At 52.2% G+C, this 12,584-nt stretch overlaps 1 protein-coding gene across 3 annotated transcripts in view; it reads right to left on the reverse strand.

Moving 5' to 3' along the window:
• The window catches only part of LOC132583999 (phosphatidylinositol 4,5-bisphosphate 3-kinase catalytic subunit alpha isoform-like), a 32,100-nt gene that overhangs the window by 3,778 nt on the left and 15,738 nt on the right, over positions 1-12,584 (reverse strand). For 2 of the 3 annotated variants that reach the window (XM_060255763.1, XM_060255765.1), the window contains 6 exons: positions 12,379-12,482; positions 9,945-10,116; positions 9,533-9,639; positions 9,237-9,358; positions 2,249-2,327; positions 1,158-1,328 (listed from right to left, as the gene is read on the reverse strand). In XM_060255763.1, coding sequence (XP_060111746.1) covers positions 1,158-1,328; positions 2,249-2,327; positions 9,237-9,358; positions 9,533-9,639; positions 9,945-10,116; positions 12,379-12,482 — 755 coding nt within the window. The remainder of the gene's footprint in view (positions 1-1,157; positions 1,329-2,248; positions 2,328-9,236; positions 9,359-9,532; positions 9,640-9,944; positions 10,117-12,378; positions 12,483-12,584) is intronic. The other variant, XM_060255764.1, reaches the window with a different exon arrangement.

Below are 12,584 nucleotides of genomic sequence, written 5' to 3' on the forward strand. Positions count from 1 at the left end.
GCGGGGAGGGCCACTCATTCAGATGGGGTTTTCAAAAGGCTTGGCAAATTCACAAAATGAAGGGGGATGCACAAAAAGAAAGAGTTCTTTACACAGAGACTGATTTAAATGTGGAAGTCACTGCTGGAGGATGCAGTGATGGGAACTGGACAGATTCATGGAGGAGACGTCTGTCAGTGGCTGCTAGTCATGGTGACTAAAAGGAACCTCCAGAGGCAAGTCAGTCTCTGGATCTCAGTGCCAGGAGGCAGCATCAGGGGAAGGCCTCGGTCTCTTTGCCCTGTTGTTGGCCCTCCAGAGGAACTGGTAGGCCACTGTGTGAAACAGGAGGCTAGACTAGATGGACTCTCCCTGGTCTGATCCAGCAGGGCTCTTCTGATGTTCTTCTCAGGGGAAGGCCTCGGCCTCTCTGCCCTGTTGTTGGCCCTCCAGAGGAACTGGTTGGCCACTGTGTGAGACTGGAGGCTGGACTAGATGGACCCTCAATAGTCTGATCCAGCAGGGCTCTCCTGAGGTTCTTCTCAGGGGAAGGCCTCGGCCTCTCTGCCCTGTTGTTGGCCCTTCAGAGGAACTGGTCGGCCACTGTGTGAGACAGGAGGCTGGACTAGATGGACCCTCCCTTGTCTGATCCAGCAGGGCTCTTCTGAGGTTCTCCTCAGGTGAAAGCCTCGGCCTCTCTGCCCTGCTGTTGGCCCTCCAGAGGAACTGGTTGGCCACTGTGTGAGATAGGAGGCGGGACGGATGGACCCTCATTGGTCTGACCCAGCAGGGCTCTTCTGAGGTTCTTATGAAGGCCTCGGCCTCTCTGCCCTGTTGTTGGCCCTCCAGAGGAACTGGGTGGCCACTCTGTGAGACAGGAGGCTGGACTGGATGGACCCTCCCTGGTCTGACTCAGCAGGGCTCTTCTGAAGTTCTTATGTTACAAGAGCTAAAAAGAACCCCACAGAAAAGGCAGCTGCTGTGGTCATGTGTGGCCTTTTGGTCTGATCCTTCATGGTCCCTTCTAACATCTTTGTGCAACAAAGACGTGCATCACAAGCCCCCTCACTCCCTCTGGTTGCCCTGGTGTTTGCTGATGTTGTAAACTGCCCTGAGCCCGCTTGTGGGATCAGGCGGGATATAAACTCAAAAATGAAATCAAATTAAATTAAGCTGACCCCTCTCCCTTGTTCTTGTCCTTCAGCCAGTGGTGCAGGGCATTGCTGTTGAACTGCAGCGCCCCCTTCAGGCCTCCCTTGCACTGGATCTGCATGATGGTGTGGGAGCTCTTCACCACCTCGATGAGGCCCACGCAGTCCCCGATGGACAGGCACCCGTACGGCAGCATCCTACAAGGGGCCCAGGAGAAGACCAGAAAGTGTCAGATGGAGGAGGAGATTGGGTTTATACCCCACCCTTCACTTGGGAGTCTCAGAGCAGCTTACAATTGCCTTCCTCTCCCCACAACAGACACCCTGTGAGGAAGGTGGGGCTGAGACAACTTCTCGTGAGAAGACAGCTCCGAGAGAACTGTGACTGGCCCAAGGTCACCCAGCAGCTTCATGTGGAGGAGGAGTGGGGAATCAAGCCCCCAAGTTCTCCAGATAAGGAAAAGGAAAGGTCCCTTGTGCAAGCACCAGTCGTTTCCGACTCTGGGGTGACGTTGCTTTCACAACATTTTCATGGCAGACTTTTTTACAGGGTGGTTTGCCATGGCCTTCCCCAGTCTTTTACACTTCCCCCCCAGCAAGCTGGGTACTCATTTTACCGACCTCGGAAGGATGGAAGGCTGAGTCAACCTTGGGCTGGCTACCTGAACCAGCTTCCGCTGGAATCGAACTCAGGTCGTGAGCAGAGAATTCAGACCACAGTACTGCAGTACTGCTGCTTTACCATTCTGTGCCAACTGACTGCTATCTCCAGATAAGAGTCCCCCACTATTAACCACTATACCAAACTGGCTCTCCTACCCCTGCCCTGTGGCGGCTCCTAAGCTAAGGGTGGAGCCCCCTTTGATCGTTCCCATGGGGCTGAGCGGCTTGTGTTGGGCAGCCTTTGTGCGGCGATGGAGGAGGCTGCAGTGACGCAGTGAAAGGTCTCCCAGTCTGCATGAGAAGCTGCTGCAGGGGGTGACTGTAAACGGCAAGTCCAGGCTGCTTGGCTCTACGCCCACCCCAGGCCCTGGGCCACACCCACAGGCGAGAGGGAGCTGAGGTGTGGACGGCTAGGGTCAGCTACAGGCCGCTTCACACCCCACCAACCTGCTTACCGAAGATCCAGCCCCTGGTTCTGCCACATGCTCTCCATGATCCGGATGATCTGTAGGGTGAGCATATCTTGCCGGAGGTCTAGGAACAACGGAGCAAAGGCAAAAATAAGGACAGTCCCGGGGAGGGGACTTTACACAGAGACTGATTTAAATGTGGAATTCACTGCTGGATGATGCAGTGATGGGAACTGGACAGATTCGTGGAGGAGACGTCTGTCAGTGGCTGCTAGTCATGGGCATGGGAGGGATCACTGAGCCCAGCGCAGAGGCATTCTTTTGAGAGAACGAATAACTTTCTTTCTCCCAGGCTGGGTTTGGTCTCCCTCAGGGGGTGATGTTTTAGAACGGCCATGAACAGGGTTTGGGGAAAGTGTCAGATGAAGCTATGGAGGCAGGATGCAGAGGCAGAGCAGAGAAAGAGCTGTTCTCTTGTACTGCTGGAACTTGCAGCCCCGCTTTGAAAATGGCAGGGAGAAGCCAAAGAAATCCTTTATGGGACTTGCTGGTGACGACTGGTGGCTTTGACAGCCGTACAAGGGGTCCAAATTCATGGAGGAGAACCGATAAAAACAGGTTACTCACCTGTAATTGATGATCTTCGAGTGGTCATCTGTGCAGTCACACACATGGGTTTTCCTATCAGGACGAACCCTACCTCGGAGATTTTAAAAAGCTAGCCTAGGCGTTATTTTTGGCGCGCACTCCCTCTCGCTCTGGGGAGCAGGCATCCACTGCGCATGCCTGTAGCGCGAGGGAGGCGCCCAACCCACTCAGTTTCTTTCCCCGCCGCTGACATAATAGGAGCGCGGATATATAAGACAAGTAGCCAGCAGCGGGGACGGCTGGGCGGGCGTGTGTGACTGCACAGATGACCACTCGAAGATCATCAATTACAGGTGAGTAACCTGTTTATCTTCTTCGTGGTCTCTGTGCAGTCCCACACATGGGTGACTGATAAGCTGACCTGCAAGGCGGTGGGTGCTGGCACTAGAGTTGGAGGAAGAAATAGTGCAAAGGTTAGTGCAACATAGTCAGCACATTATAGGCTATAAGGTAAGTAACTACTCACCAAGCCCGGACCAGCTTCTTAGTCAAAGATGGAGCGAAGAACTGCCTGTCCGAAGGATGCATCCCGCCTAGCACGAACGTCCAAAGCGTAGTGCATGGCGAAGGTCGAGGAGGAAGACCAAGCGGCAGCAGCGCAAATGTCCTCCATGGATACACCCCTGGCAAGGGCAGATGACGTTGACAAAGCTCTTGTAGAATGAGCTCTTATGGCAGATGGGACTGGTTGCTTCGCGAGTTTGTAGCACAGCTCTATAGCAGCAACCAACCATTTTGATAGTCTCTGTGTAGATATCTTTTTTCCCTTATGACGGCGGCCGTAGGCCACAAAAAGTCTGGAGTCTGTGCGGAACGATGCAGTTCTATCTATATAAAAGGCGAGTGCTCTTCTCATGTCTAGACAGTGTAGAGCTTCTTGGCCCTTATCCGTAGGCCGTTGGAAAAAAGCAGGTAAGGTAGTGGTTCTATGCAGATGGAATGCGGAGACCACCTTCGGTAAGAAAGCGGGATCTGGCCGTAACACCACCTTATCATGGTGAAACATGGTGTAAGGCGAGTCCGCTCTGAACGCGCAGAGATCACTTGCTCTTTTAGCAGAGGTGAGTGCAACTAAAAGTGCCGTTTTCCATGAGAGGAGGTGAAGTGGTATCGTAGCCATAGGTTCGAAAGGCGGTTTTACTAGTTGGCTAAGCACTAGTGACAAACTCCAGCTAGGATACATTTGCCGCAGTGGTGGGTGCAAATGTAAGATTCCCTTTAAGAAGGATTTCGCAGCAGGGTGTGAGAAAACAGTTCGACCCTGTACATGCGGGTGAAAAGCTGAGATTGCTGCCAGGTGCACCTTCAGAGAGGAGTACGTAAGGCCCTTTTCTGACAAATGCAGTGTATACGCTAAGATTTGAGGCATGGAAGCCGAGGAGGGGCTGAAATTATGCTTGGTAGCGTAGATGGAAAACCTTTTCCATTTCATGGAATATGACTTCCTTGTTGACGGTTTCCTTGCATTAAGGAGAACGTGTCTTACTCCTTCAGGAAAGTCTGAGAACACATCCTCCAGGCCGTTAGGCGAAGCCTGTTCGGGTCGTGGTGCAGAACCCTGCCGTTCTGCTGGGACAGGAGGTTGTGTGCCAGAGGGAAGTGATGGTAAGTGTTTTCTGACAGGAGGAGAAGGGTTGTGAACCATGGCTGGCGTGGCCACCATGGCGTCACTAGAATGCAATCTGTGTTGTCCAGTTGAATTTTCTGTATGCACCGTGTTATTAGCGGAAAGGGAGGGAAGAGGAAGTGTAGTGGACCGGTCCACGTTTGTATGAAGGCATCCCCTGCAGACTGTTGTGAGGGCGGACCTCTCATAAAAAAGATCGCACACTGTGCATTGTCTGGTGCAGCAAACGCATCTATTGACGGAGTTCCGAATTTCCGGAATACTGGCAGAAGGTATGACCGGTGGAGTGACCACTCGTGGTCGTTGATGGAATATCTGCTCAGTCTGTCCGCTTGAATATTCTGTACGCCAGGAAGATGTACCGCAGTGAGGTGGATCTGATGGGCAATACTCCAATGCCACAGGTGCATTGCTCTTTTGCAAAGGCGGGTGGATGCTGTCCCTCCTTGCCTGTTTATATAAAAAACCGTCGCCACATTGTCTGAGGCGATTTGTACGTGTAGGCCTTGAAGAGATGGAAGAAACGATTTTAACGCTCTGTGAACAGCTAGAAGCTCTAAGCAATTGATGTGGAGCGACTGTTCGTACGGTGTCCATTGCCCCTGGACCGTGAGTACGTCGAGATGAGCTCCCCAGCCCCATCTCGAGGCGTCTGTTGTAACCACTGCTGATGGGCTTGGCCGTAAAAAGGGCATTCCCGCAAGCAGGTGAGCTCGAACTGTCCACCATTCGAGCGAAGGGAGGATGTGGTTTGGAACAGTGAGGATCGTTCCTTGAGATTGGTGTTGGGGTCGAAACGCGCGGACGAACCAGATTTGTAGGGTTCGCATGCGTAGTCTTGCGTGTGTCAGAACTGCCGTCGTGGCTGCCATAAGTCCTAACATGCGCTGAATGTTGAAGGCCGCTTGTTTGGGTTGTTGCATTATTTGTGTGGCCAGCGTCTGAATGGAGGATATCCTGTCCACAGGAAGATACGCCTTGTGGTCCGTGGTGCACAAACGAGCCCCAATAAACTGAATGTCTTGAGTTGGGGTAAGGTGTGACTTTTGATGATTGACCTGGAGGCCCAGGTTTGCTAGGAGCGCAAGTGTGATGGAAATGTCCTTCATCAACTGCGTCCTTGAGGCTCCCACAAGGAGCCAATCGTCTATGTATGGGTAGGTTGCAACGCCGCGTTGTCTGAGGTATGCTGCAATAACCGCCATACATTTCGTGAATGTCCGTGGTGCCGTGGAAAGTCCGAAGGGCAGAGCTCGGAACTGGTAGTGGTTGTTGCCAACGGCGAAGCGCAGAAACTTTCTGTGGCATTGGTGTATTGTCAGGTGGAAGTATGCGTCCTGTAAATCTACCAGTGCCATCCAGGAGTTTCTGGGGATTAAGGGCAGAATCGATTGTAAGGTGATCATTCTGAATTTTCTGTGGCGGATGAATTTGTTTAGGGCTCTTAGATCCAGAATCGGGCGCTGTCCCCCATCCCTTTTCGGGACTAGAAAGTACCTGGAATAAAAACCTGTCCGATGATACTGGACTGGGACAGGCTCTATAGCCGCTTTGGCTGTTAAGGTGTCTATTTCTTCCTGAAGGGAAGGTGATGGGGGAGTGGAAACAAAATGATGTCTTTTTGGTGGTGCTTGAAACTCTATGGAGTAGCCCCTCAAAATAATGTTCAGAACCCATTTGTCCGTGGTTATTTGTTGCCAATTGTCGAGAAATGGAAGAAGTCTGGAGACGTGCTGAATTGGTAGAGGTAGAAAGTCAAAGAGACTGCTTTGATGAAGATGCAGCCTTTTTAGGTGGTTGTGGTCTCTGCTGTCTCTGGTTAAAGGATTGCTTTGGAGGAGGAGCCTTACGTTTCCAGTATTCAGATTGTCGAGGGGATCTGGAACGTTTGAAGGGCGTTGGTTTCCATGATCTGGGCTTATAGCTCTGTTGTTGTTGTTGCTGTTGGGCTACCCCCAATCTTTTCGCTCGTTTGCGGCTGTCGTCCACGGTGGACAGTATATCGTCCGTTGTGGCATTAAAGAGACCTTGTCCATCGAAGGGAAGGTCTTCTATTTTGAATTTTAGATCGGGCTGCAACGAAGAGGATCGAAGCCAAGCGTGTCGTCTTAGGGCAATTGAGGCGGCCATCGCCTTGGAAGTGCACCCCACAGAGTGACGGATGGTGTTTATCTGTTGCTTTGAAATCCTGTTGAGCTCCTGAAGCAGCTTGCAGGCTTGTTTCTGGGAGGGCTCAGGCAGGGCAGAGACGAGCGTATTCAGTTGGGAGGAGATATTGTGGGAATACGCGGCGAAGTATGCTAGGTAATTGTTGATTTTGGCAGTTGCCGTCGAGATTGAATACATTTTCCTTCCAAGAGTATCTAACTTCCTGCCTTCCTTCTCAGGGGGTACCGGGTGGCGGGTCTGTTTAGTTTTAGAAGATGAATGCACTATCAGAGAATTCGGTGCTGGATGGCTAAATAAAAATTTCGAATCCGGTGCTTGGATCCTATAAAGGGATTCAATTCGTTTTGAAGTTGGGGGAATGGAGGCTGGGTTGTCCCAAGCTTCTTTGATGGCTTCTAGGTGCACCGGCAGCATCGGCAGAAAGGAACCAGCAGGTAAATCTGAGTGCACCAAGTCGTGTACCACGTCTGTCACCTTGGGTGCATCCGAAGTAAGAGTTACGTTAAGTGCAGAGGCCATATTGGCAATCAAGTCCAGGTATGTCTTTGCCCCTTCGGAAGGTGACAAATCCGCGGGCTTGGCGATATCCGAGGCGGGGGACCCAGGGGACATGGACTGTATCGAGTCCGATGATTGAGCGTCGGATTCAGCATCAGAGTCAGGTTCGGGTTCAGGTGGGTCCGGTCTGGTTGGAGTCGTGCTTTTGGGTTCCACTGGAATCGCACCTCTAGGTTTAGAAGTCGAAGTGGAAAGAGTCGGAGACGGCTGTTTCGGTAGTTGCTTGCTCCGTTGGACAGGAGTCGCTTCCTTGGATGGGTTCCTGTGATAATCGGTTCGGTACCGAGAATGGTGGTATCCGCAACATGCATGGGATTCGATGGAAGGAGACCTTGAAGCATAATGGCGTCGCCTCGGGGACACGGATGGGGACCGAGATCTCGGGTTGTAGCGATGGCGGTCCCTCCCTCTACTAGGGGATCTCTCCGGGAAACGCGTATGATGGTACCGATATCTCTCTATGCTGGGGGACCTGGCTGGGAACCGATGCGTATCGAAGTACCTGTAAGCGTCATGTTTGTACTGGATGGGATTCGACATATCGCGGAACGATCTAGGATTGATGTGGTGTCGAGTCCACTGTTGCGGGTCTCGAATCGGCTCCAGAGCAGGGTCTAGCATGGATCCTTGCGGGGAAGGGGATCGGGACGGAATAGGAATAACTTCTTCCGTCTGCTGGTGCGGCGACTCCGTAGCCGGGGTGGTCACTTCCTGGGTGTCGGATCCGGGAGTGGAGGGCTCGCATTGCGATTCGGGCTCGTTCTGTTGTTCGGAAGATTTCCTCGAGTCCCTCGGAATCTTCGGGTCCTTCGGGTCTGTCGGTTTCCGCGGAGCCTTCGGATCGGACGGTTTTCTCGAATCCTTCTGGCCCTTCGGGTCGGAATGCTTATGTTTCTTAGTGTGCTTCCCGCCCTTTGGTTTAGTCGCCGCGGCCGTTTGTTCTGACGTTCTCGCGCCGTCGCCGGCTTTCGCGGCATCGCCGGACTTATGCTTGCTGGGAACAATGGCCACTGAAGCTGCCGACCTTGCGCCGTCCCCTTGGGGAGTCAGTAGGGGGGGCGACTTACTTGCTGACGAAGATTGCGACATATCAGGCTGGAGCACAGACTCCATTAAGTGGCTTCTGAGTCTAGCGGCTCTGTTTTTGCGCGCCTGTTTGCAGAATTGAAGGCAATGCGCACAGGCGTCCACTTTATGGGATTCTCCCAAACAGAACAAGCAAAGCGAATGCCCGTCCGATGTAGGGATTTTCGCCCTACAGCGCGAGCACCTTTTGAAGGTTATTTTACTGTCCCTTCCTTCCATACGCCCGGGGGGGGGGTGGGGGTGGGGGAAGGGAGGTCTGAGGAAAAGCGGGGAAGATATTTATCTAAATTTTTTTTTTTTTTTTTTTTTTTGAAGATAAGAATATGAAGAAATAGCGAAGGATGAAATAAGAGGAAACTTGAAGAAACGGAGGCTAGATATCTGAGGTAAGTGAGGAGCGCAACGAGGTAGGACTATCCCGGGCGGCGGTTGGAAAGAAACTGAGTGGGTTGGGCGCCTCCCTCGCGCTACAGGCATGCGCAGTGGATGCCTGCTCCCCAGAGCGAGAGGGAGTGCGCGCCAAAAATAACGCCTAGGCTAGCTTTTTAAAATCTCCGAGGTAGGGTTCGTCCTGATAGGAAAACCCATGTGTGGGACTGCACAGAGACCACGAAGAAGATCTGGGACCTCCATGATCAGGGGTAGAGCACAAAGCAAGGGGGAAGTCATGGTCTCTGTGCCCCTGGCTGTGGGCTCCCTTGAGGGCATCTGAAGGAAACAGGATTGTGGACTCGGTAGGACTTTGTGCTGATCCAGCAGGGCTCTTCTTAAGCATTACTGAGCTAGATGACTGGATGCTGGGAATGAATGTTCCCGTCCTGTTCCGCTGGGAGACAGAACATTGAAATGAGATGATCTTTTAGCCTGCCCCAGCAAGCTGCCAGTCCAGTTTTTATCCCAGCCTCCTCCCCCAGCCTGCCGACTCTGCTGCTTTTCAGTGCTCACCATCTCCGTTTTTGAAAATGATCTCGTGGTTTGTGAACAGCAGCTCAGACATAATGTCGGGATTCTCCCAGTTCAGCCACAACGGCCGCTTGGCAGAAGACATGATTCGGCACTCGTCCAGCCTGGTGCAAAAGGGAACGTTGGTCAGAGGTGCCCTTTTGGAGGTGGCATTTTGTGGTTCTCCATCCACCAACTCTCCCCCCCTCCCACTCCAAGGAATCCAGGAGCTCTGGCCAGTTTCCCCTCTAAACTGTTAGGCTGACCTTCCTCTCGCCCCAGAGAAAACTGGGTCTCACCGGAGATTGCCGAGCTGGTGTACAGGATTGAGTGGACAGATAAAGCCCTGAAGCGCCTCCATGTAATCCGGCCTCCTCATTTGCTCCACCAGAAACTTCATCTGCATCTTGGGAGGATGGGGAGGGCACCAAAAGGCACAAGGAAGGAACAAGACAATGCCTCTGAGCATATGTAAAGTGTTTTTCTAGTCAGCACTTTGTTAACTCACAGACGCCTGAGGAAGAGGGAGGGCTTCCCCTGTCCACCAGTTTCCCAGCCTCTCCTCATGAAGATTCTGCCTCAACCTGCTTAGGAAACAGATGGGCTTAACCCCACAGAATACAGGAGGATCACTGTGGAATCCCTCTGACTGTGCTCATCTGCCTTTCTGCAGGGGTAATGAGGAAAGGGGAAAGGATTCACCACAGGTACCTTCTGCGTCTCATCCTTTTTTTCTTGCTTCAGGATGTCAGTCAGGTTGATGAGTTTCTCCATGGCCTCCACCTGCCGGTTCAGGTGCTTCAGGTACATCCCGCAGCCGCGACAAAAGGCCTCCAGCATTAGCCCGAAGCGCTGAGAAACGGGCTTGCTGTGCATCTCCGACCTGCAGGGGGCAAGACAGGATCCATCTCAGAGCACGCGGCTCTCTTTTCAGTTGCACCAGGTGAACTGCTGCCAATCCAGGAAACAGAAGGCCTGTCTCAGAGTACACCTCCTGCAGCCCACCTGGATCATAAGGAGCCACAGCAATTCTTAAGTCTCTCTTCCAGACCCCTGGTCCCAAGATTCTTTCTGTCATCCAGATTCAGCATTTTTATTCTACCTTTCATATATATGAACATATGAAGCTGCCTTCTACTAACCCAGACCCTGGGTCCATCAAAGTCAGTCTTGTCTACTCAGACTGGCAGCGGCTCTCCAGGGTCTCAAGCTGAGGTTTTTCCCACCTACTTGCCTGGACCCCTTTTAGTTGGAGATGCCAGGGATTGAACCTGGGACCTTCTGCATACCTAGCAGATGCTCTACCACTGAGTCCTTCCCTAATACTTATGAAGCTGCCTTATACTGAATCAGACCCTGGGTCCATCAAAGTCAGTCTTGTCTATTCAGACTGGCAGCGGCTCTCCAGGGTCTCAAGCTAAAGCTTTTCATGCCTACTTGCCTGGACCCTTTTTAGTTGAAGATGCCGGGAATTGAACCTGTACTAAGCAGATGCTCTACCACTCAGCCACCGGCCCTCCCCTAATATGAACATATGAAGCTGCCTTATACTGAATCAGACCCCCTTTGGTCCATCAAAGTCAGTCTTGTCTACTCTGACTGGTCTGTCTATTCAGACTCTCCAGGGTCTCCAGCTGAGGTTTTTCACGCCTACTTGCCTGGACCCTTTTTAGTTGGAGATGCCGGGGATTGAACCTGGGACCTTCTGCTTACCAAGCACAGGTTCTACCACTGAGCTACTGTCCCTCCACTGAGCTACCATCCCTCCACTGAGCTACCGTCCCCTTGTGGACCCTGATTCCACCCAATCAGGGTCCGCAAGGTGGTGAAAAAAAGATCAAACATTTTAACCATTAAAATACTGTTAGAAATAAAACAAATTCAGTGGAAAAGACAAACCTGGAAGCAACAATTCCTCATCTGGCTCACTAGTCTGAGTCCCTGAAGCCGTTTACCTCCCGGGCAGTTTTCTGTGTCCTGCCACCTCTTTGGGCCAAGGCACGTTCTGGGTGGGGGGTGGGGTGAATTGTGGCCACTCTTGCCTTTGAGGGATGAACTACAGTCTCTCTTTTTGCCCCTTCAAACTCCAGGATTCTAATCAAACCATAAGGAAATCTTCCTCCTGACCCCAGATGTTGCAGTCATTCTGCCTTTCCCACTATCTCCTGGGTAAATGAAGAGCTTCTTTCTCCTCCTTCAGGTTGGCCTGGCAAAGCTTGGAACAGGGCACTTTCTTGTGGGAGGGGGCCATGCCGTGGAAGCTCATTCAGCCACAAGCTGAGACTCTTGCGCTCTGTTATGAAGCAGAGGATCTCAGTGTGGTTGTGGCTGGTTCCATAGTGCAATGGTGTGCTGCCAGGATATTGTCATGAATGGCTCAGGTTTTTATAGAATTGTCCTGCTAAGAACATACAAACATAAAAGCCCCAGTGGATCATCAGACCCAAGGCCCATCCAGTCCAGCATCCTGTCTCACACAGCGGCCGACCAGCTGCCTCTCTAGGAAGCCCATGAGCAGGAAGACCCCAAGAGGCTCCTCTCGCCTGTGATTCCCCAACAACGGACTTAATGAGGCCTCTGGTACTGGAGGGAGGACACGCCCATCACTATGATAACCTTTTCCTCCATAAACTTGTCCACTCCCAAGCAGGTGGTCTTCAATACGTCCTGTGGCAGTGAGTTCCACCACTTTAACTCTGTGCTGTGTGAAGAAGCACCTCCGTGTGCCTGTCCTGACTCTCCCACCCTTCAGCTTTGGTGGATGACCTTAATATTCTGAGAGAGGGAGAAAAGCTTCTCTCTCTTTCTCGCCATACCGTACATAATTTTAAAGTCCTCTATCACGTCTCCCTCGAACTTGCCTTTTCAGCACTAAAGAGCCCAAAGTATTTTAACTGATCCTCACTGGGCAGCTGCTCTAGCCCCTGGATCATTTTTGGCGGCTGTTTTCTGCATCTCTCCATGTTCTATGGTCCCGTTTTGCAGGTGCTGCCGGTAGCCGTGCTTCTATTCTTGGCCTGGTCATGGACGGAAGGGCAGCCGATGAGGCCCTGTGGCCGTCCTCTGACCTCATTCCCGCAGACCTCCTCCTCTATGGGCCTCCCTCCCACACCCCAGCCCTGGCTTCCCTCGGGGCCACACTTACTTGAGATGCCAGAAGTAGAAATGTCCGATCCGCTGGTTTGTCAGAGCCTTCATGGTCAGAAACCGAGCCAGGGGGTTGTCCAAATACTGCTCATACTTGAGAACCTTCCGAAAGGAGATGGGAGCAGTCAGGGGGGCTGATTTCTAGCCAGAGGTGCAGTGCAACCAGTGGCAAATGGCTTCAAGCCAAACTCTTTCCCTGGCAAG

The sequence above is a fragment of the Heteronotia binoei genome, chromosome 15 (genome assembly GCF_032191835.1).
Source record: "Heteronotia binoei isolate CCM8104 ecotype False Entrance Well chromosome 15, APGP_CSIRO_Hbin_v1, whole genome shotgun sequence".
Lineage (NCBI taxonomy): Eukaryota > Metazoa > Chordata > Lepidosauria > Squamata > Gekkonidae > Heteronotia > Heteronotia binoei.